Below are 22112 nucleotides of genomic sequence, written 5' to 3' on the forward strand. Positions count from 1 at the left end.
ATCTCAACAAAAGCCACTGAGGGTTCCAGGACTTCTCCTTTACCCTATCTGCTCAGGTCATAGAAAACCTGCACTGTCCCTTCCTGCCCATTACAGCATGCTACCTTCAGTGTTGGCTTAAATGGTAATACCTGCTGTGACATTAGAAAGCCCTGGTTGTTTCCATGGCAGAGCATGGCAATGGTAACGAGCCATCTTAGGTTTGGCTTAAATAGTTTAGCATTGACTTGGTCTGTCTGATGGATCTTACTGAAATGGTGGTAACCTTGAGAAGCTAGAGAGAGAAAATGGGTGCCTGGAACTCAGGAGAAAGGTAGATCCAAAGAGAGAACCACTTAGGAGACATTTGGGGGAGAGATGTTAAAATTTTAAAGTATGCAAATGACACTAATAGGGAACTGGTTAAATGATGGTATAGCCAACTCCTGATCCTCCCAGACAGGATCAGAAACCTCCATCAGATGCTTTTACACCATGTTTTTTCCTACTTAGAGGTGTGATAATTTTATAATTGAATAGCTACCTCCTCCAGTAGACTATTTTAGGGTAAGTGGAAATTGTAAGGTTTTTCTGCCCTCCTGCCATTGGCATCTAAGATCCACACCTGTGGGCTTACATATGTGCCTGATGGTGGACACCTGGAGTAGGGTGTGGGCATGCATAAGTGGGCATACCGGGCTGAGAGGCTGGGCATGTAAGGGCAGCATCACGAGGACCCTGGTGGTAGCAGAGAAGCAGACAGTGGAGAGATCACGAGAGAAGCCAGCGCCCAGAAAGAGAGACGTTTCAAGGGGGTGTGAGGAAAAAGGGAGGCCTGCTAGCCTCCAGGCCCCCTAACCACCCCCACCCCTCTGCTTGCTGTGTACCTGATTGCAGCATTACAAATTGCATAAAAAGTGCAATAAAAGGGCCTCCCCGGTGGCGCAGCGGTTGAGCACTGGGTTGCGAGGCTGCCCGCGGCCTCTGCGGCGCCGGTTCGATCCCCGGCTGCTTCCCGGCCACCGAAGGAGGGTCCCGCATGGCGCGCAGACCTCTCCTGCCAACCGCTGCTCCCCTCAGCAGTGTACTTCAGTCCTTCTGCCTGCTCTGCTCCCCGCTCTGGCTCTGGTGAGTTCTCTCACCCTCCCGCGCTTCTGACTGTACCCAGTGCATGAAGAAAGAAAGAAAGAAAGAAAGAAAAGAAAGGAAAGAAAGGAAAGAAAGGAAAGAAAGGAAAGAAAGGAAAGAAAGGAAAGAAAGGAAAGAAAGGAAAGAAAGGAAAGAAAGGAAAGAAAGGAAAGAAAGGAAAGAAAGGAAAGAAAGGAAAGAAAGGAAAGAAAGGAAAGAAAGGAAAGAAAGGAAAGAAAGGAAAGAAAGGAAAGAAAGGAAAGAAAGGAAAGAAAGAAAGAAAGAAAGAAAGAAAGAAAGAAAGAAAGAAAGAAAGAAAGAAAGAAAGAAAGAAAGAAAGAAAACATGCCTCTATAAAAAAAAAAAAAATGCAATAAAAGCCTGCAAAAACCACTGAGGGCTCCAGGACTCTCCTTTACCTGTCTGCCCTGATCATAGAGAAACTGCACTGTGCTTTGATGGCACTAGACAACTGTGAGCCCAGTAAAGGCAGGTACCATGAGGGTGGGCATTGCGTGCCCAAACGCTTAACATCATGCTTGTTATGTAATAATAATATACTTTGCAGCCATTTAAAATATGATGTGGAATTGTTTATTGACATGTAAAGTTACCCATAAAATAATGTACCAAATTATAAAATAGTATAGCTTGACTTATTTTTATAAAAAGAATAGCTATCTATAAAGATACATTGATCAAGATGTTAATAGTGGTAAGATTATAGATGATTTTATTTTTTGTAACTCCATATATTTGAATTAAAAAAAATAACATTTAACTCATGGCTTTCTAATTTAAACATCACCATTTTGAAAATAATTAAGTACATTAAAACAACTTCTACCATCTCAAATTTCACCTGAATTTAGTTTTCCATTCATTTTTAAGATGGTGGATTACATTACTCAGGAGTCTGTTTCTGATTAAAGTGGGTCTCCAACCAAACGGTCATACCTTCATTTCTGTATACACTTTATTTGAATGCCTATAATTACCCATTAGGCTCTTCTCTTACACTCCTTCTCAGAATATGGAGAATAGACCTTAATTTCTTATCCTTTCCTACTTTCTAGCCTAATACTAAGAATATCAGATAAAGTGGAAAAGCAGCTGGTTCTGAATGTAAGACCTCAGTGGCTGCTACATTTAAAGTAGCTTCTTTACTATGAAGCAAGTTTGTGAAGGAAAAGTTTTTTCCCAGTCAAACACCAAAACATTACCAAAATTCCAAAAGCATATTCATTTTAAACATCTTTAATAGCCTTAGTGGTTTTAAAACTCTATGGGGCATTTTTAATATCCATCTATAATTTTCCCTTTTAAGAGGATTAATTTAATAAATAAGACATTGATAGATGATAATTTACAGAGCCACATGCTCCTGGATATCTTATAAGGTAAATATAATTGCACTTATTTTATGTAATAATTAGCATGATTGTGGGAAGACGGAAAATATTTTTACATATTAAATTCCCTTTCCCAAGTGTAATTCAAATTTCATTAGGAGTCAGTTTAAAATTAAAGGAAAAAACAGGGCAAATACTGTATGTAATATATGGCTACTTGTCTTTCAAGTTATTAATTTTAATGTTTTTGCCAGTTTCAATCCATTGACACAAAGACCTCAGCACCATATAAAGAAGTGATACTATGACCTATAACATGTGACAGCCCCAGAAGAACTATTACACCAGTATTTATTTTCAGTAAAAAGTTGAACAGAAAAGTGATAAATATTGTGCCTTAGAACCTTAATCATACAATACAAATCATTTATAATACAAATTGTAATGAAGACCATGTGCTTGCACGGTGAAGCTCTACATATCCTGTGGGAGCTCAGAAAGTTCAAAGAAGTTCTTCACTTCATATCTAGAAGCATCATAGCTGGATTTTCTAAGTAGGATTTCCACAGATTAGAGAAGCGCGACATTGTAGCACCATCAATAATTCTGTGATCAGCAGACCAGCTCACATTCATTATCTGTGCCTTATATACTTCTCCTTTCTGGTTAAATCGGGGAAGGGCCTAGAAATAAGGGAAAGAACAGAGTCAACTTTCACTTGCTCAAAGCGCCAACCCTAACAATAATAATGGTGAAAGATGACAGTCAACGCCCCTCTTACAGAGAGGAGATGGGCATCCCAAATGACATCAGAAAGTGACACTTTCTCTGCAAATCAAAACTACCATGAGATACCATCTTACACCAGTGAGAATGGCACATATTAAAAAAACTGGCAACAACAAATGTTGGCGAGGATGTGGAGAAAAAGGAACTCTTCTGCACTGTTGGTGGGAGTGCAAACTGGTCCAACCACTATGGAGAGCTGTGTGGAGGTTCCTCAATCTGCTAAAAATGGAGCTTCCATATGATCCAGCAATTCCACTCCTAGGTATTTACCCAAAGGACACAGAAAAATTAATTCAAAAGGGCACCTGCACCCTTATATTTATAGCAGCACTATTTACAAGAGCTAAGCTTTGGAAACAACCCAAATGCCCAAAAATAGATGACTGGATCAAGAAGATGTGGTACATATACACCATGGAATATTACTCAGCAATCAAAAAAGATAAACTCATGCAATTTGCAGCAACATGGGTGGAGCTGGAAGGGATCATGCTCAGTGAAATAAGCCAGAAAGAAAAAGAAAAAGACTAATTCTAATAAGTGAAAATCAAAATCAACACGCAGCTATAAACCAGAGACACACTACAGTGTGAGGAGGAGGTTGTAGGATCAAAACAAGGGGGGTAGGAATTGTATAGGGACTATAACCAAGATGAAAATGCACACTTTGTGCAAAAATGAAAAATGCTGTAAAAAATATATAAAATAGGGGCCTCCCTGGTGGCGCAAGGGGTTGAGAGGCAACCTATGAAGCTGTCCGAAGCCTCTGCAGCACAAGTTCGATCCCCGGCCCGCCTGGGAGCAACCCACATGACACAGCAGACCTCTCCTGACTCACCCGCTGCTCCCCTCAGCAGTGTACTTCAGTCAATCTGCCTATTCTGTTCTCCACTCTGTCTCTGGTAAATCCTCTCACCTCCCACACCTCTGGCCTGTACCTCAGCTCTTGTATACATAAATAAATAAATCTTTAAAAAAAATATATATAGTAAAAAAAAAGTGCCACTTTTTCATCTTCATGAGCTCTGCCTCAAGTTTTCAGAGTTTTGGCAAGGTATTTTCTTCCTGTCTCCTGTACACTTTCCATATGTACAGTAAATTTCATCTCAGATTCTAATTACTAGCAAATGTTTATTGAGCACCTATTGTGTCCAGACTCTGGGGATAAGGCAGTGAACAAAAGTAATCTTTATAGCAAACATTTTACAGGGTAAAGAGAGACAGTAAAGATAAATAAGTAAAATATAAGGGTATTAAAGTGCAAAGAAAAAATAAGGCAATATGCCAATAGAGAACAGGCAGGGGAGGAAAGGTGGCTTTTTTTTTTTTTGACAGGGTGGGCAGGAAAGCCTCACTAAGAAGGCTTCTTTACTGAACACAGGAGGAGACAGCCACGTGGATACCAAGGAGAAAGAGAAGAGGCATAACTGTGTGGGACATGGCGGCTGCAGTGGCAAGGGTGAATGGTGAAGGGCAAAGTTGAGTCACATGGTTAAGAGCAATAGATCTCACTCTGTCTTTTGTAAAGAACCTTACCCACCCCCCAAATTTCTAATCCAGTGCAGGCTTTTTTCTAATAACATGTTAAAGTAAGTTATTTAAAAAATGAAATTAAAAAAGACACACAACGGGGGCCCTCCCTGGTGGCGCAGGCGGTTGAGTGCAGCGCTGTGAGGCTGTCTGCAGCCTCTGCAGTGCCTGTTCGATCCCCGCCAGCTGCGGAGCAACCCACATGGCGAGCAGACCTCTGGGCGTGACAGGAGAGATTAAATTATAATTTAAATTAACTATAATTATAAAATTAACTATAAATTAACTATAATTAAATTACAGTTAATTTATAGTTTATATATAGTTAATTTATAGTTTATATATAGTTAATTTATAGTTTATGGTTTATATATAGTTAATTTATAGTTTAATTTATAGCCTGCTGCTCCCCTCAACAGTGTATTTCAGTCAGTCTGCCTGTTCAGCTCCCCACTCTGTCTCTGGTGAATCCTCTCACCCTCCCGCACCTCTGGCCTGTACCCCGGTTCTTGTATAAATAAATAAATCTTAAAAAAAAAAAAAGACACAATATACAAGCGTTAACTTATTCAATTCAATAGACATTAAATTACTCTATCAAACTGCTGTAAAGGTCTGTTTCTAAGACCTACTTTCCCTTTCTGTATTTATCGCCTCACAGTCTGGATGTAAGTCACTGTGCAGAGGGGCCCCATATTAAGCACCATAGAGTCACCCTGAGCAGTGTGGGGTCACGGAGTTCAGGCAGCTACTTTGCCCTTGACCCTGAATGAGATGAGATGTACTGGAGGTTTCTGAGCAGAATGGCCATTCACTAAAAGGTAAGACTTCATGAAAAGAAGGTTTGAGGATGAAGGTTGGTGAGGAAAGGAGCAGGAAATTCTAGACTAGACATCCCAGCAGAGTTGGGAGTTTAAAGGAGAGGGCTAGTCTAGAGATAGCAACTTGGGAATCATCATTGTGTAAGTGATATTTAAAGCCATGAACCTGGACCAGATAAAGAAAAGGACCAGGCAGAGCACTGGATCTCCAGCATTTAGAAACTGGGAGATGAAAAGGTATGAACAATGGAGACTTAGAAGGAATAAGCTGTAGGTAGGAGCAAAGTCAGAAGAATGAGGCTTTCTATAAGTCAAAGTGAAGGATGTTCACCTGCCCCAATTTAATAATGCGGAAGATAAGGATTGCGATTTGAGGTCTTAGTGACTTAGACCATTCAATAGGATTTAATTTATAGTGAAAACAGAAAATAACAAAGGAGAGATGACACAAAGGGAGGAAGAAATGAAGTATTATTTGGCTCCACCCAACAGATTAGTTACATTACATTAAGTCACAATGAAGATTTAAACGCTCAACTATTCTTTCTCAATAGCTTAGTTAGAAGCCATGGGTAAAATGATTCTGTAAAGTGGAGCAGATATTTGAATACCATTGGCATTATTCATAATAGCCAATTCCCACCCACGAAAAAAAAAACACCCAAATCAGATACAACCCATATATTCATACCCTACAGACCTCTCCTGCCTCGCCAGCAGTTCCCCTCAGCAGTGTATTTCACTCAGCCTGCCTGTTCTGTTCCCCGCTCTGTCTCTGGTGAATCCTCTAACCCTCCCGCGCATCTGGCCTGTACCCTGGCACTTGTATAAATAAAATAAATCTTTAAAAAAAAAGGGGGAATATAGAAACTTAGAACAGGGAGTAACTTAGCAGAGGCAGCACAATCTACTAGAAAATAAAAGGCTGAATGAAATTATTTAGGAGCGTTTGGGATGCCAAAATGAAAGTAATAAATGCATGAAAGACATGAGGGAAAAAAAAAGACATGAAGAATCAGTATAAAGAAGAAAGGTTCTTTTGAAATTATGAGACTAAGTCAAGGTTAATGTAGCAACAAAAAACATTTCATAACGTTGGTACTGAAATGGTCTCCAGGACCAGCAGTTTTAATACTGGTAGATCTCTACCCTAAGTTAATAGGGAAGCCCCAAGTCTCATCTCCCACATTCTCACTCAGTTGGCATGGGGTGAGTCTGAATAGTTTTTTCAAGTTGTCCAGATGATGTTAATGTGTACCCAGGGTTAACCATCAAAGCAACCCTTATTCTAAGTCAGTGTCTGCAATGACCTGGCCACAGAGGAACTATGTTGGAACTACCTGAGTTCTTTAAAACGCAAGTTCTGAGGGCTCTGTTCCCAAGGCCAAGAAATCTACATTTTAAACAAGTACTCCCAATGATTCTTGAACATAGTAAAGTTTGAAAAATTTCTCTAAGCAGTGCCTTACTTTGCTATAAATGGTAATTTAGTATTGCTTACTATTTTTCTTTGGTATTCTGAAACAAAGATCATTTTGATAAAAGCAAACTGGTTACATCTGCTATTATTTTGTGCCTGGCATAATGCGGAATGGATGAGCCACACAGAAACAATGCAGCTCACTATCACTTATTACAGAGACAGCCGCTAGAATTGTAAGCCTAGCTCTTAGGAAGAAGTAAGTCACTTACTAAAGCAAATACCACGCTTAAACCTACAAAGCGAGGGCAAATCTCAAAAATGGTTGCTCTTCTTTGTGTTTTCTCTCAAGTTCATTAAATTCTTTTTCCAATTATTTAATAAACATACCTGAATTGATCCGAGAGCCCCAATTGCTACTTCAGGGGGCAGTATCACTGGTTTGGCATAGGTACCACCAATCTAAAAAGAAAGGAAAAATTTAGAGGAACAAATGGCTAATGAATTTAGAGCAAAAATGACTAATGAAATATAGTGGGGAGTATGATTAAAAATCTTGACTTATGGTTTAAGAATTTGAACATTTCTATTACTTACTGATCCAATGTTGGAAATAGTAAATGTTCCTCCTGTGAGGTCAGTGGTGCCAAGCTGACCCGCGGAGCCCAGTTTCTGGAGGCGATTCAATTCAGCGGCAATCTCAAATACAGAGCAGACCTGGACGTTTTTCACATTAGGGACGATCAATCCCTGCTCAGTATCCATTGCGATCCCAATGTTATGAGAAGCCTAGGGGAAAAAAAGTATAAATATGGTCTCCACAAGTTAACAGGAAAGAGATGAGCAAGCTTTCTATCTTATAAAAATACCTATCAAAAACCATTTGCACCAGAATGGTGATGATTTAAAAGATATCAAGAAATAGATAATTTTTGAAAAAGGTAGAATACAGTGCAACAGGTTATTTCTATATATTGTTAGTGGAAATGTAAGTTGGTGTAGACTTTCTGGAAAGCTTTTAACAATATGCACTAGCATTTATAAAAATCTGTTCTAAGGAGATAAATGCAAAATTATGTAGGAATATTGAATTTAGACTGTAAGTTTAAGAAACTGCAGTGGATCAAATGTTTATCAATAAGTCACTGACTAAACAAATAATAACAAAGCTATATTTACTGACATGTAATGATGTCCATATGTTAAATGAAAAAGATAAAAGAACAAAAATTAAGTTATAAGTTAAATATATATAATTCTATTTTTTTTCCAAATATGGAAAACAAAATCCCGAGAGAATACACATCTCAACATACATAAATAATGGATCATCTAAAGGCTTTTCATTTCTTTTCTGGTTTAAATTATTCTTATTTTTTGTATTAAAAACAGCAGAAATTTCATTTTGAGAGAGCTTCTCTTTGAAGGACGCTATGTAGGATGGGCAACATGTCCATTACTCAAAGCTGTGTGTTTTCATTATTCTAAACAGAAAATCAAGAGGGCTTAAAAAAGGCCAATCTGCATATCTGAACAGTATAAGTAACCAGTCAAACCAATAAAAATAACAAATTATCCTTTAATTTTTATTCCATGCTTTTAATTCTCTTAAAAAGATCACTATTTGAGATACATTAGAAACACCTCTAATCTGCAAACACATTTGCACCATTTTCTATTTATAACAATAACATATAGCCAACCTTGTACGTTATGTTCTGGCAATTTTCATCCACAGACGCATTAAGGATAGGAAACTGTAGTAATCCCAACGAAACAGCCTGTTTAACAGAAAGAGAATGTGACTTTAATATTTCCAACTCAGAAAGGATAAGGAATTTGAAGCAATAAGAAGAGATGAAAGACAGGAGAAAGAGAATGTTTGTTTATGCTGTTTAATTTCAAGTCTGCATGTACCTAGGGCTATCACTCCCAATGTTACCTTCAAGAAATATGGAACTAGGTTAAAAGATATTCATATAACTTCTAAACATCAAGGAGAGTTTCATAATAATTATACAGGTTGACCAAAGCACCAGAGAGAATGTCTAAATTCTAACTGATATGCATGGCTGAATCCATGACCCTATTCTTTCATGTGTTTCCACACCTCTTGCAACCTGATTCTAAGCTTAGTCTATGATTTACTTTGACAGACTCAAGTAGCAGAGCTTAAATGCTGCTTTCTCTCTTCATCCCTGCCAATGCTATGAGACCATGTGTAGGCTAGTACACCGGTGAAATGAGAGAGGCAGATGGAAGAGACCATTCTTGCCAAGGCCATTCTACACCAGCCAGCCCCTAGCTAACCCACTAGCTGTCTATAGACATATGAGTGAGTTCTGCCAAGACCAGCATATGGTCCTATTTCCCCACAGACTCATGAGAAATAATAAATAACTGCTGTTTTCCAAACAATTAAATTTGGGGGTTGCTTGTTCTACAGTAATCGATAAACTTGGCTTCTTGGTGAGTCTTTCCTGGATCTCCTATATCAGACCAACCACCTGCTTCCATTATCTTTGTCAAATCAACTTCTACCTACCCCTTAAATAGTGATGTGAAACCCTTAACCTTCTTTTCTTTTTCACACACAATCTGGGTAACTTCACACACAATCTGGGTAATCTCATTTACATGTTTCAATTGCTATGTCCACAGATGACTATTGCAGTGCCCTCTACAGCTCATTTGGAGAGCATCCATTTGCTTGTTATTATTAAAAACGTGGAGATAAAGGAGACCTGATTCTACCTTGAGTCTCAACATCCAGTGAAGGGACAAACGAATAAAAACTTGCACTACACTGAGATAAATGGCAATGGGAAACAGAAGTCATTTAACTCAAACCAGGGAAGGCTTTTGGAAGAGGCTATACCTACACTAAATTTGGTATTTAGACATGCTTACATTTGATGAAGGGAAGAGGGGGCATTTTACTGGAGTTTTGTGTCCCAGCAACTATGAGTAGCTTAAACTGGCTAAAACAGAAGAAGGAGCTGTGAGAGAGGTAAGCCTGAAGAGCTAGGCAACAGAGCCTCACATTAACATTTGTATGCCATACTAGGGAACTATCCTGTAGCCAATGGGGGAAACCACTGAATACAGGGAATTGTACAATAATTTGACTTACAAAAGCTCAGTTTTGATGCAGTGCAGAAAGGGCTGGTGGGAAGTCACACTGGGGTTAGAAACAGTATTTTTTTTAATAAAACTGACTTGACCCTTACTTAATTAGCTATAAATGCTTGACAAGATTCTCAGCTTCTCTGAGTTCCCATTCCTTTAAATGTTAAGTAAGAATAGCAGTATTTACATGACAGAGTTACTCTAAGAATTAAGAGATATGTATGTAATATGCTTGGTATGGTGTATGGCACACAGTAGCTGTTTCATAAATGGTGGTTACTGTGAACTAGATTGAGCTACTCCAATCAGACCATTGGCTAATGGTCTTATTCAATTTTACACCAGTCCCCAGGACTAGTACTGGAAATGATTCCCAGGAGCCTCAGCATAAATTGAATAAATGAAAGCAAGTACTTGCTAGCAATATGCAAGTATCACTTTTTGTTTAAAAAGGATTTTGCTGGAGTGATCCTATCAGAATCCTAAAGGATTTACTTAATAGGCAGAACAATCCTCACCTAGCTCAAAGATGTAAATAAATAGAAATAAGACAGAGAAATTTCAACTTTATAAATTACTATAGTAGTGTATTTGTGCATTTTTCTAACTATATGATATAGGGAGAGTATTTGTATTTGAATCCATAGTTAACACATTGCATATCTGCAAAACACAAAGTTTTTTTAAATTTATTGCATAGATTTTTTTTTTTCTTACATCTATCTCAATTTTTTGGACCAGAAATTTTATTTCTCCATTCAGGCTTAGTCCCTGTAATTCTACCACCACCACAGAACCCATATGATCCATCACCATAGTCCCTTGTGCTCTCCCCTCCCTTTTTTTATTCCCCTCCCCCTCCCTTGCTGGATGCCTCAGATCTATGGTCAGCTTGCAAGTATTGTTTTTTTTCCTGACCCTTTGTTGAGTTGTCCATCAGATATTTATCTCCTTCCTTCCCTTCTAGTTCCATCCATGTTGCTGCAAATGGCATGTGTTTATCTTATTTGATTGCTGAGTAGTATTCCATTGTGCATATATACCACATCTTCTTGATCCAGTCATCTAAAACAAAATTTAAATGTCCTACTCTGGCCTTGTTTAAAATGATTGAAATCTCACCTTTAAGAAGAAGGGCATAAAGGAGAGTTTAATTCCACGAGCCAAAGCAATGGGTTTTAACTCTTCTCGTAGCTTAACCAGTTCAGTAACGTCTACTTCATCACAATACCCGAAGTGAGGTATCTTCAGGGCTGCAGACATGGTCTTCACCATAGCCTTGTGAAAGCCTGGGGGGAAAAAAAGTGGGTTCAAAAATTCTTAAATTCTTTAATCCTTTTTTTTTTTTTTTAAGCTAACATAGAAGTATCTCTAATGTTATTTACTTTCAAGCTCTTCCTCTTGGAATGACAATCTTCATTACATAACTTGAAAACTGCTAATTTTTTTTTTTAATTTATTTATTTATACAAGCACTGGGCACAGTCAGAAGCACGGGAGGGTGAGAGAATTCACCAAGCCAGAGCGGGGAGCAGAGCAGGCAGAAGGACCTAAGTACACTGCTGAGGGGAGCAGCGGGCGGCAGGAGAGGTCTGCACGCCATGTGGGACCCTTCTCCGGTGGCTGGGGAGCAGCCAGGACTCGAACCAGTGCTGCAGAGGCTGCGGGCAGCTTCACAACCCAGCGCTCAACTGCTGCGCCACCGGGGAGGCCCGAAAATTGCTAATTTTAATGCTGAAATACTGACTGTGGCACAATACCCAGTGTCAATGTAACCTTGTAACTGGTAACTGCTTTCAATTCAGTGATGTATAAAGAAACCCAAAAGGTTGCAAGTTATGTATTTACCCAATGGTTTTCTTTCAAAGCCACTCTTCTGGAAGTCAATCATCCTAAGAGTTGATAACAGTAGGGGTCCTTGTTTTAAAGGCTAACTAAACATAATGAATATTTAAAATATCCTTACCAAATCTTCAAACAGAACAATTATTTGTGTACCAGTTTATATTGAGAAACCTGCCAACATATTACTGCTCAGAAATTAACACTTTATTTTATTTTTTTTTTTTTTATAGAGGCATGCTTTATTTATTTGTTTGCTGGTTTGTTTGTTTGTTTTGTTTATACATGCACTGGGTACAGTCAGAAGCGCGGGAGGGTGAGAGAATTCACCAGAGCCAGAGCGGGGAGCAGAGCAGGCAGAAGGACCGAAGTACACTGCTGAGGGGAGCAGCGGGCGGCAGGAGAGGTCTGCGCGCCATGTGGGACCCTCCTCCGGTGGCCAGGGAGCAGCCGGGGATCGAACCGGCGCCGCAGAGGCCGCGGGCAGCTTCGCAACCCAGCGCTCAACCGCTGCGCCACCGGGGAGGCCCAGAAATTAACACTTTAAATTGGAAGACTTTTTTTTTTTAAGGTTTATCCACCCATACATACAAGAGCTGGGGTATAGGCCAGAGATGCGGGGGGTGACCGATTTCACCAGAGAGAGAGTGGGGTACAGAACAGGCAGACTGACTGAAATACACTGCTGAGGGGAGCAGCGGGTAAGTCAGGAAAGGTCTGCTGCACCATGTGGGTTGCTCCCTGACCAGGGATTGAACTTGTGCTGCAGAGGCTGTGGATTGCTTCATAGTTCAATGCTTAACCCCTTGTGCCACCAGGAAGGTCCAAAAGACTGTTACTACATGTGTGTGTATATGTGTGTGTGTGTATCTATCTATATATATAGCGACAAAGCTCCCCCCAAAATTATACTGTTACTGTATTTTACTGTAATTATTACCTTTTACAGGCTCTGTTCTGTCTTTGCCTGTGAAAACTGGAGGTTTTGATACTGGTATAGGAATAGTCTTGTCTTTTGGCTTTGGTGGAGGCAGCATAATTTCAGCTTTTGGTGAAGGAGGTAATATAGCTCCTGTTTGCTTTTCCAAGTAGTTGAGAATATCTTCTTTAAGTATTCTGCCATCTTTTCCTGAGCCAACAACTTCACTCAGCTTTATCTAAAAAATGACACATTTTAATGCTAAAAATAAAACTACCTAAAAATAAATAATAAATCCATCATTAAGTGTCTCTAGGTGGAATTTAATGAATGATAAAAAAGCATCTCTATCCAGTCAATCAATGTAATGAAAAACCATTTTCATTATCTTAACATAATACCATAAACTAGTATTTTTGCCTTTTATAAGTATCATTTGTTACTTTCATACACACTAAGCTTGCCCATGTGGTAATGATGCAGTAGCTACATGATATAGAATCCATAGCCATGTATGAAAATTTATATTCTTAAATTGCTAAATATTTTTAACTTTCTTGTTTCATATTTTCTACTTTTATAGACTACATGAGAAGGAAAACCCGGTATAAGGAGTTAAAAGCAGTAACAAATTGTAGAACCATGTTTCTAAGCTTGGCTACAAGTAAACATGTAATAGTTAAAATAACCATCACACAGGCGCTCTCTCAATTTGTATTTTTCTGATGGTTGTTTAGAAAGATCAGTACAAAACACTAAAATTAATTTTACTGAGCACATCTGAAATGTGAACGCCCCATTCCACATTAAAACTAATTGTTTTCTACAGCATAAACAATAAGTGATATGATCCTACTTTTATTAGATATGCAAGATATTTTTTGGAAACGTGATCTGGCCTTATTTAATCACCTTCCATGTTTAGTTGCAAAGATAAAATACATTAAGTTTAAGTCTACTTAAATAAAAAGACACAAACTTGAATGATATCCTCACATGCTCTGTGTGTGTGTGTTTGTGTGTGTGTAGGTTAATTTCTCAGTGTTAAGTCTTGCTTCATTAGTATTAGTGATTCTCTAAGGGTGACTTCAAAAGAATAAAGGACTTTATCTTGTCAAACATTTGATTTAAACAAATAATTTTTAAGTAGTTACAAACAACTGTAAAGGCCATTGGTTTGAAATTTTCAACAAATATGAAAACTACAAAAAAAGTGATTTATAATAAAAAATCCACTATTGCCAGTAATATTCCAATATTCCGGCTATATACATCTTTAGGTGGTAGTAGAGAAAAGTCAAGTCACATGTTTCTAAAGGTAGTTACTATATTTTTGCTTTGCTGAGTTTACAAAGCACATCCCAAACTGTGGCACATCCCAAACTGGTCCAACCACTATGGAGAGCTGTGTGGAGATTTCTGGACCTACTAAACATAGAGCTTCCATATGATCCAGCAATTCCACTCCTAGGTATTTACCCAACGGACACATGCTGCACCTCCCCCTGCAGTGACCCTTAGGGCTAATGGCTTGCGCCACAGCCCCTAGGTCAGGCTGGCCAGCAGCAGGGGGAGAACAGCAAAACCCCCTGAAGACATACCTGCTGCACCTCCCCCTGCAGTGACCTCTAGAAATCCCTAGGTCCGGCTGGCCAACCAGCGGGCAGGGGGAGAACAGCAAAACCGCCTGAAGACATAGATAAGACAGAAGCCTGTTGAAAGATAACAACCACCAGGAGCCACTACAGGAATGCTGTCCCCACGGAAACTTATCTCGCCTTCTCAAGGCCCACAAACTTTATTCTAATACAACTGTCTCTCTAAAATCTTTTCTCTTTCTAAAATCTTTTCTCTTTCTCTGTCTAAAAGGTCATTGGGGGCCTCCCCGGTGGCGCAGCGGTTGAGCGCTGGGTTGCGAAGCTGCCCGCGGCCTCTGCGGCGCCAGTTCGATCCCCGGCTGCTCCCCGGCCACCAGAGGAGGGTCCCACATGGCGCGCAGACCTCTCCTGCCGCCCGCTGCTCTCCTCAGCAGTGTACTTCGGTCCTTCTGCCTGCTGTGCTCCCCGCTCTGGCTCTGGTGAATTCTCTCACCCTCCTGTGCTTCTGACTGTACCCAGTGCATGTATAAACAAAACAAACAAACAAACAAATAAATAAATAAATAAAACATGCCTCTATTAAAAAAAATAAATAAATAAAAATAAAAGGTCATTGGTTTGCTGATTAAAAAAGAACATACGAAATCTAGTAACTAGGCTAATTCAAATGAAACGTTACTAAACTCTGTGTATTAATAGAACTGTTAGCTTAATAATTTCTCTGTTGTATGCTTAGCCTTGTTAGCATTAATCTTAATGATAAAAATATTACATTGTGAAAAGTAAAATTCACCCGTGTTAATTAATAGTAATTTAGTGGTAGTAAGTAGTTAAAACAAAAAGTAATCATATAAAACAAAAAGAAAAATTAATAGCCTAACTACTTAGGAATGCACCTGAGTCCAGATGTAAATCACTGCTCTGTCAATGATAAGCTAAACCTATAAGCAAGCTGATTTCTTCACTGATGTTCGCCATTCCTATGCTTTTAGAAAACATATATATACTGGTCACCAACTCAAATTACACTCAGATTTTCACTCTTGAAGTGTGTCTGTTTGTCATTTCTTTAACCGAATCCCTGACCACCCTGCGCAGTCTCTCAACCCTGAGACGGCCTCATCGTTCACTGCTGTGCAAGTCTGCGGCAGACACAGAAACATCAATTCCAAAGAGCACCTGCACCCCTATGTTTATAGCAGCACTATTTACAATAGCTAAGCTTTGGAAACAGCCCAAATGCCCAAAAATAGATGACTGGATCAAGAAGATGTGGTACATATATACCATGGAATATTACTCAGCATTCAAAAAAGATAAACACATGCAATTTGCAGCAACATGGATGGCGCTGGAAGGGATCATGCTCAGCGAAATAAGCCAAAAAGAAAAAGAAAAATACCGGATGGTCTCACTCATAGCAGGAATCTACAAAACTTACATAAGGGACCAGGAAAATGAATAACTATAAGAAAGTGAAAATCAAAATCAACAAAAAACTATGAACCAGAGACACTTTTGGGGGGGAGTGGGTGGCGGGAGGGGAGGGATTGGGGTCAGAATGAGGGGGTTGCAATTGTATGGGGAATATAAAAATAAAATTTATTATTTTAAAAAATATATATATATATTAAAAAAAAAGATCTGTGGCACATCCACAGTTTACCACCCTCCACAGGTACCTTTTTCTCAACAGCACATGCTCACTATGTGATTCTGTGTCACATTTTGACAATTCTGGCTATATTCAAAACTTTTTCATATTTATGATGCCTGCTATGGTGATCTGTGATCAGTGCTCATTGAGGTTACTATTTTGATTTTCTTGGAAGTAGTTGCAGATATGGTGGCAATAGCAAGAGGACTAAAATTAGATGGGGAGTCTGAGATGTGACTGAATTGCTGTAATTTTATGATAAAACAGGAATGAATGAATTGCTCCTTATGGATAAACAAAGATGAAATCTACTCTTGGTAAAGATGCATGAGCATTGTTAAAATGACAACAAGGATTTAGATTACATAGACTTAACTAATAAAGCAGCATTGGGTTGGGAGGGGGAGTTTGAGAACTGACTTTCATTTTGAAAGAAGCTGTTCTGTAAATACTATCAAACAGCATTGCACGTTACAGAGAACTCTTTCCTAAAAGGAAGTGACAATCAAGGTGGCACACTTTATTGTCGTCTTATTTTAAGAAACAGTCATAGTCACCCAACTTCCAGAAACCAGTACCCTAACCAGACAGCAGCCATCATCAGAGTCAAGTCCCTCCATCAGCAAAAAGATTACCACATGCAGAAGGGTCAGATGATGGTTAGTATTCTTTAGCATTTGTAACAATAAAGTATTTAAATAAGACATATACATTGTTTTGAAAAGATATATACACTTAATAGACTACAGTATAGTGTAAGGTAACTTTTATATGCACTGGGAAACTAAATAATTCATGTGACTGGCTGTAGAGTGATACTTTATTGGGGTGATCTGTAACCAAACACACTATATCTGTGTACTTATAAAAACTAAGGAAAAAATTGGTAAAATGCTTTAGAGTCAAACCAACATACAAGATTATTATTTTGTCTGATGCCCTTAATGTGGTGTTCCATATTACTTTTATTTTCTATTATGCTAAAGGATCTTCATTCATAGTTGAAAACATTTAATGGCTAATATAATCTCATTAAGGGTTTATAACATAATTTACTTAAGCAATTCCCTAATTTTGAACACATATGTGCCTTCTAATTGTGGTTATATAAAATACTTACAGAATGTAAAGTAGACAATTTCTTTGAGATAGTTCCCCAAAGGATAACTTTCCAAAAGGAAGGCTAAAGGGAAATGAACCTATCTCCAAAATAAAAACCTTTGCTTTTTGCCAGTGCAACTTAACTACTCTTCTCAAAAGCAGACATACAAAAACCCTGCATTATGGAGCATCGTGGAACAAACTCAGGCTTTGGAACCAGAAAGACTTATGTTCAAATCCTCAGTCTACTACTTACTTGATTTTAGGCCAACTTAACCTTTCTGCCCTTTCTCATCTGTAAAATTGGGATAATCCAAATCAGCTTGCAGAGTTGCTGTGGATTAAAGATAATGTATGTATAGTTTCTCAAATAAATAAGTGCTTAAATAATGGAGGCAATAAATAGAGGCAATATATAAAGTTAAAAGCACTGGTTTTAAAGTTACAAAGACTCCCTTAAGAATCCTGCCTATACCACTGTGTTAGATGAGTGATCTTGGACCAGTTATTCCACCCCCTTAGAATATTCCAGTATCATAGATCTGTAAAGATTAAATGAGATAATACGTAAAAAACAAGAGAATCTTGCTTGGAATATTATGCACATTACTGCCCTATCAGTCAATAACTGGCTGGAAAAGAGGGAATACAAAAGCATCAACTTAGTACAATTCTATGGTTTCTCCCACATCCCTGAGATAAGGCCAGATTCTTGAGACCACACTGTTGCCTTCATTTCCCTTCTCTGCCCTTCCTTGTCCTGAACTTCCCTCATTCCCAATAAATGTGCCTTCTCTCATCAATCAATCCAATCAATCACATGTCCCCAAATCCTTGTCTCAAGCTGTGCCTCACAAGTATCTGATTCTAAGACACTTGTGGTTTTACAGGCATTCAATAAATGGTAGGTCTGGCTGTTTACTGGGCTCAAAGAATAAATAAAACCCTATTTCTTATTTAACATAAGTAATAAGTTCATATTTTCCTTCTCATTTCAAGAGTATTTTAATGTAATTATTATTTTTCAATAATAGACATTTTTATATTATCTTTAACCCCAACTCCAGTCATCTCATCTTGGGATAGCTAATTTTTTATAGATACAAATGTGTATTTTCAATGTGATCTCACACTTAGATATTAAGAAACCGTACGTTGTTTTCCATTGCGAGGCGGCGGACTGCAGGAGTTGCCAGTGTTTTATGGCCTTTTATCTCTTGGTGCGTGTGCTCATCATGGGACACAGCAGGGGTTTCAACGACATCTTCTTCTGAATCTGGTAACGAGATAAAATTTTACTCTTTAGTTGAAAACATAAAAGAAAAAATAGTCTTATTATATGTAAATAAATTCAACTTAAGTTTACAATCAAAAAACATAGTTGGACTACTTCAGACAGAGAAAAGTGTGTGTGTGCGTGCGTGTATAGAGGTGTAAGAAGTGTGTGTGTGTGTGTGTGTGTGTGTGTGTGTGTGTGTGTTAGAGGTGTACTGGTTCCTGATAATTTTTAATGATTATTACCTGGTACTTGCTTCAAGTTAAAAACTACAGTTTCAATTTTAAAACCCAACAGCTTCTTCTATACATTTTATTATTTATTTATTTGTTTGTTTGTTTGTTTTTAAAGATTTATTTATTTATTATTACAAGCACTGGGTACAGTCAGAAGCGCGGGAGGGTGAGAGAATTCACCAGAGCCAGAGCGGGGAGCAGAGCAGGCAGAAGGACTGAAGTACACCGCTGAGGGGAGCAGCGGGCGGCAGGAGAGGTCTGTGCACCATGTGGGACCCTCCTCCGGTGGCCGGGGAGCAGCCAGTGGCCGGGGAGCAGCCAGTGGCCGGGGAGCAGCCGGGGATCGAACCGGTGCCTCAGAGGCTTCCGGCAGCTTTGCAACCCAGAGCTCAACCGCTGCACCACCGGGGAGGCCCTTCTTCTATACATTTTAACACATGTTGTATTTTAACCATTTTCCTAACACATTTCTCATCTATATTAGTAGCAAGAAATAAGAATCAAATGTGAATTAGGGGCCTCCCCGGTTGCTGCGGACAACTTCATAGGTTGTGTTTTAACCCCTTGCGCCACCAGGGAGGCCTGGAAGATAATATTTTCATGGCTAACATTAATTTGGTTGTTCTACTCCCTAGCTCTAGAGTACGCTAGGTATTCATGTGCCATCATTTCATTAGGAGGATAAGGTAACAACTGATTCCTTGCCAGAGTCACTGACTGTGTGGTCTGCTTGTTCCCCTCAACGTCTGAATGGGTTTCTTCCAGATCCTGTTGCTTTCCAGTTACCAAAGATGTGCACTTTGGAGTCACTGGTGTGTCTAAATTGTTCTAGTGTGAGTGTAAGTGTCTCTGCTGAGTGCACCCTGCTATGGAAGGGCCTCAGTGCAGGGTTGGCTCCTGCCTTGCACCCTGAGCTGCCAAGATAGACGCTGACAACTCACAGCATTAAACTGGAATAGGTGGATTAAAAAATGAGTGAATGAATACACAATACTGTTAAATATTAGAAGTTTTTAGTCTTCACTTAAAAGTTGATGTTTTGTGACAAGAAATACACTGTAGGAACTTAACTCTTGTTTATATCAATTAGCCTATTGTAAAACTGGTTTCATTATCCATCTAAAGTCAGTTTCCAAAAACCTATTCATGACATTGAGAATTTACCGATACAAAGAAAAACTATCTCAGGCTATTAGAACATAATATTGCTATCAAGAAAAATGCTGAGAACATTTGTCAAAATCTGATGCTAGGAAATCAATACTATGTACCAGAATCTCTGTAAGAATTAGGAAATTGGAGACTAAACGAAAATCAATAGGCAACTGAGTTTGCTTTTAACATTCAATTTTAAGCAGATAAAACTTTTCTACTGCTGCAACCATGGAAAGAGTCTATTTGTCCCTCCTCCTTAGTCTACGATCTTGCCCAGTAGAGAGCTCTTGTATTGTGTGTAAAGGGTTCCAGAATGTCATTCCCAAATATGTCTCTTATATTGATTATTTTGAGCTATAGGCACTTCCAAAACAGCAAACCCAGAGATCCTCTCCGAACTTTCCTCATAAGTTTAAAGACAGACCTTCTAAAAGGAACCTACTGTCATAACTCTCTTTCCCAGAGGAGTTTCATTGACCAAGGGGGATTAACTCTTGGAGAGAGATTAGAAACAGAAGTTGGCACCACACCCAAACTTTAGCACAAATTATAACAATCATTTTCTAAGGTCCCACTTATCTCTCCTGAAAACCATTTACTGTCCCCTAAAAGACTCACAGACTCCCTCACTGTGCCCTATGAAGATGGTACTTAAAGCTAATTCCATTTTTCTGTGTGTTTCCCATGTACACATATGTAAACATGTCGATAAACTTGCTTTTCTCTTATTAAGCTATCTCTTATTACAGGGTCTCAAGTAAGAACTCAGAGGGTAGAAGATAAATTATATTTCCTGTCCCACAAATACCTATCTTGTGTCAAACACTGTACTACATATACAATATCTTGATTTAATCTTCTTTTTCAACTATGTAAGACAGGTATTATTATTCTCATTTTATAAATTTTAAAAAGCGAGGTTTGAGCGATGATGGCATTGACCATGAGCTGGGAATCAGACCTAAGTCCGACTGTGCAGTTTCCATCAGTTAACTGTCCTAGTATATACTCCTTCTGGGCAACTTGGCTGGAACACAACTTCTATGACTAAAGGTATAACTTGAGTTTCAGAATCCCTGTGTATTGTCCATACCTGTTAAAGTTACTAGAAAAACTAATAAAATTAACATAGGAACTAAGACCCAAAGGGAAATCAAGGGGATTCAATTGTAGGAACTCCAAATACCAACCTGATGAATGCATATTTGCTGAAGAGAAATGTGTAAATGCCCAAATATGCCAGATACAATAATTATATATTTCTTAAAGTAAATTACTGCTATTCATCTTTCTGGAAAACATTTTGATATATTGCCAAGTATTACTGCTTTTTAAGAACAACGTGGGTGTAAATATTGGTGGTAAAAAAAACTTATTTGCATGAAGTTACTTGTAGCAGCCATGTAGTTGGAAGAAGGCTCTCGTAAGTATTAAAATACTACCTCAGCACAAGACATTTTTACACATATTTTCTTCTTTGATGGTAACATTTTGCAAGTACAAGAGCAGATTTCTCTATTCTACTGATGTGGAGATGACTCTAAGAGGGCTGAGGTGAAGACTAAATTCAAATTTCATAACTCTTCCCCAATGGTGAGATTTTCATGGTTTTAGCACTATAATATATAGGATTTTATTCCTTATAATTGATCTTCAGTAGCAGATTAATCATAAAAGTCTAAATCTTTTTTTTTTTTTAAGATTTATGTATTTATTTATACAAGCACTGGGTACAGTCAGAAGTGCAGGAGGGTGAGAGAATTCACCAGAGCCAGAGCGGGAAGCAGAGCAGGCAGAAGGACCGAAGTACACTGCTGAGGGGAGCAGCGGGCGGCAGGAGAAGTCTGCGCGCCATGTGGGACCCTCCTCCGGTGGCCGGGGAGCAGCCGGGGATCGAACCAGTGCTGCAGAGGCTGCGGGCAGCTTTGCAACCCAGCGCTCAACCACTGCGCCACCGGGGAGGCCCAAAAAAGTCTAAATCTTAATAAAGAAGAACTCTGGTAAAGAAGTTCTTTCATGAAAACTGTCAATTTAGTGTTGCTGAAAATCCTCATATGAAGGTAAACTTTTAGCAGTGAAGCCACATTATTTCAGATTAAATAAGAGTGATCTGAATTAGTAAAAGTATTGAACTGTGAAACTAAAATATTCTTAGGCATTTCAGTAACTATTACTAAGAA

The 22112-nt window shown here is 38.7% G+C and overlaps 1 protein-coding gene across 5 annotated transcripts in view; it reads right to left on the bottom strand.

Annotated features, from left to right (window-relative positions):
• Nucleotides 1-2974: 2974 nt before the first annotated feature.
• Nucleotides 2975-22112, bottom strand: part of DBT (dihydrolipoamide branched chain transacylase E2) — a gene marked incomplete at both ends in the record, with an annotated part of 33836 nt that continues 14698 nt past the window's right edge. For 3 of the 5 annotated variants that reach the window (XM_084242838.1, XM_084242835.1, XM_084242834.1), the window contains 7 exons: nt 2975-3142; nt 7410-7481; nt 7617-7808; nt 8723-8800; nt 11271-11437; nt 12931-13147; nt 18420-18541. In XM_084242838.1, the coding sequence (XP_084098964.1) occupies nt 2975-3142; nt 7410-7481; nt 7617-7808; nt 8723-8800; nt 11271-11437; nt 12931-13147; nt 18420-18541 (1016 nt within the window). The remainder of the gene's footprint in view (nt 3143-7409; nt 7482-7616; nt 7809-8722; nt 8801-11270; nt 11438-12930; nt 13148-18419; nt 18542-22112) is intronic. The other 2 variants (XM_084242836.1, XM_084242837.1) reach the window with 2 other exon arrangements.

This window comes from Talpa europaea, assembly GCF_964194135.1.
Source record: "Talpa europaea genome assembly, chromosome: 9".
NCBI classification, from domain to species: domain Eukaryota; kingdom Metazoa; phylum Chordata; class Mammalia; order Eulipotyphla; family Talpidae; genus Talpa; species Talpa europaea.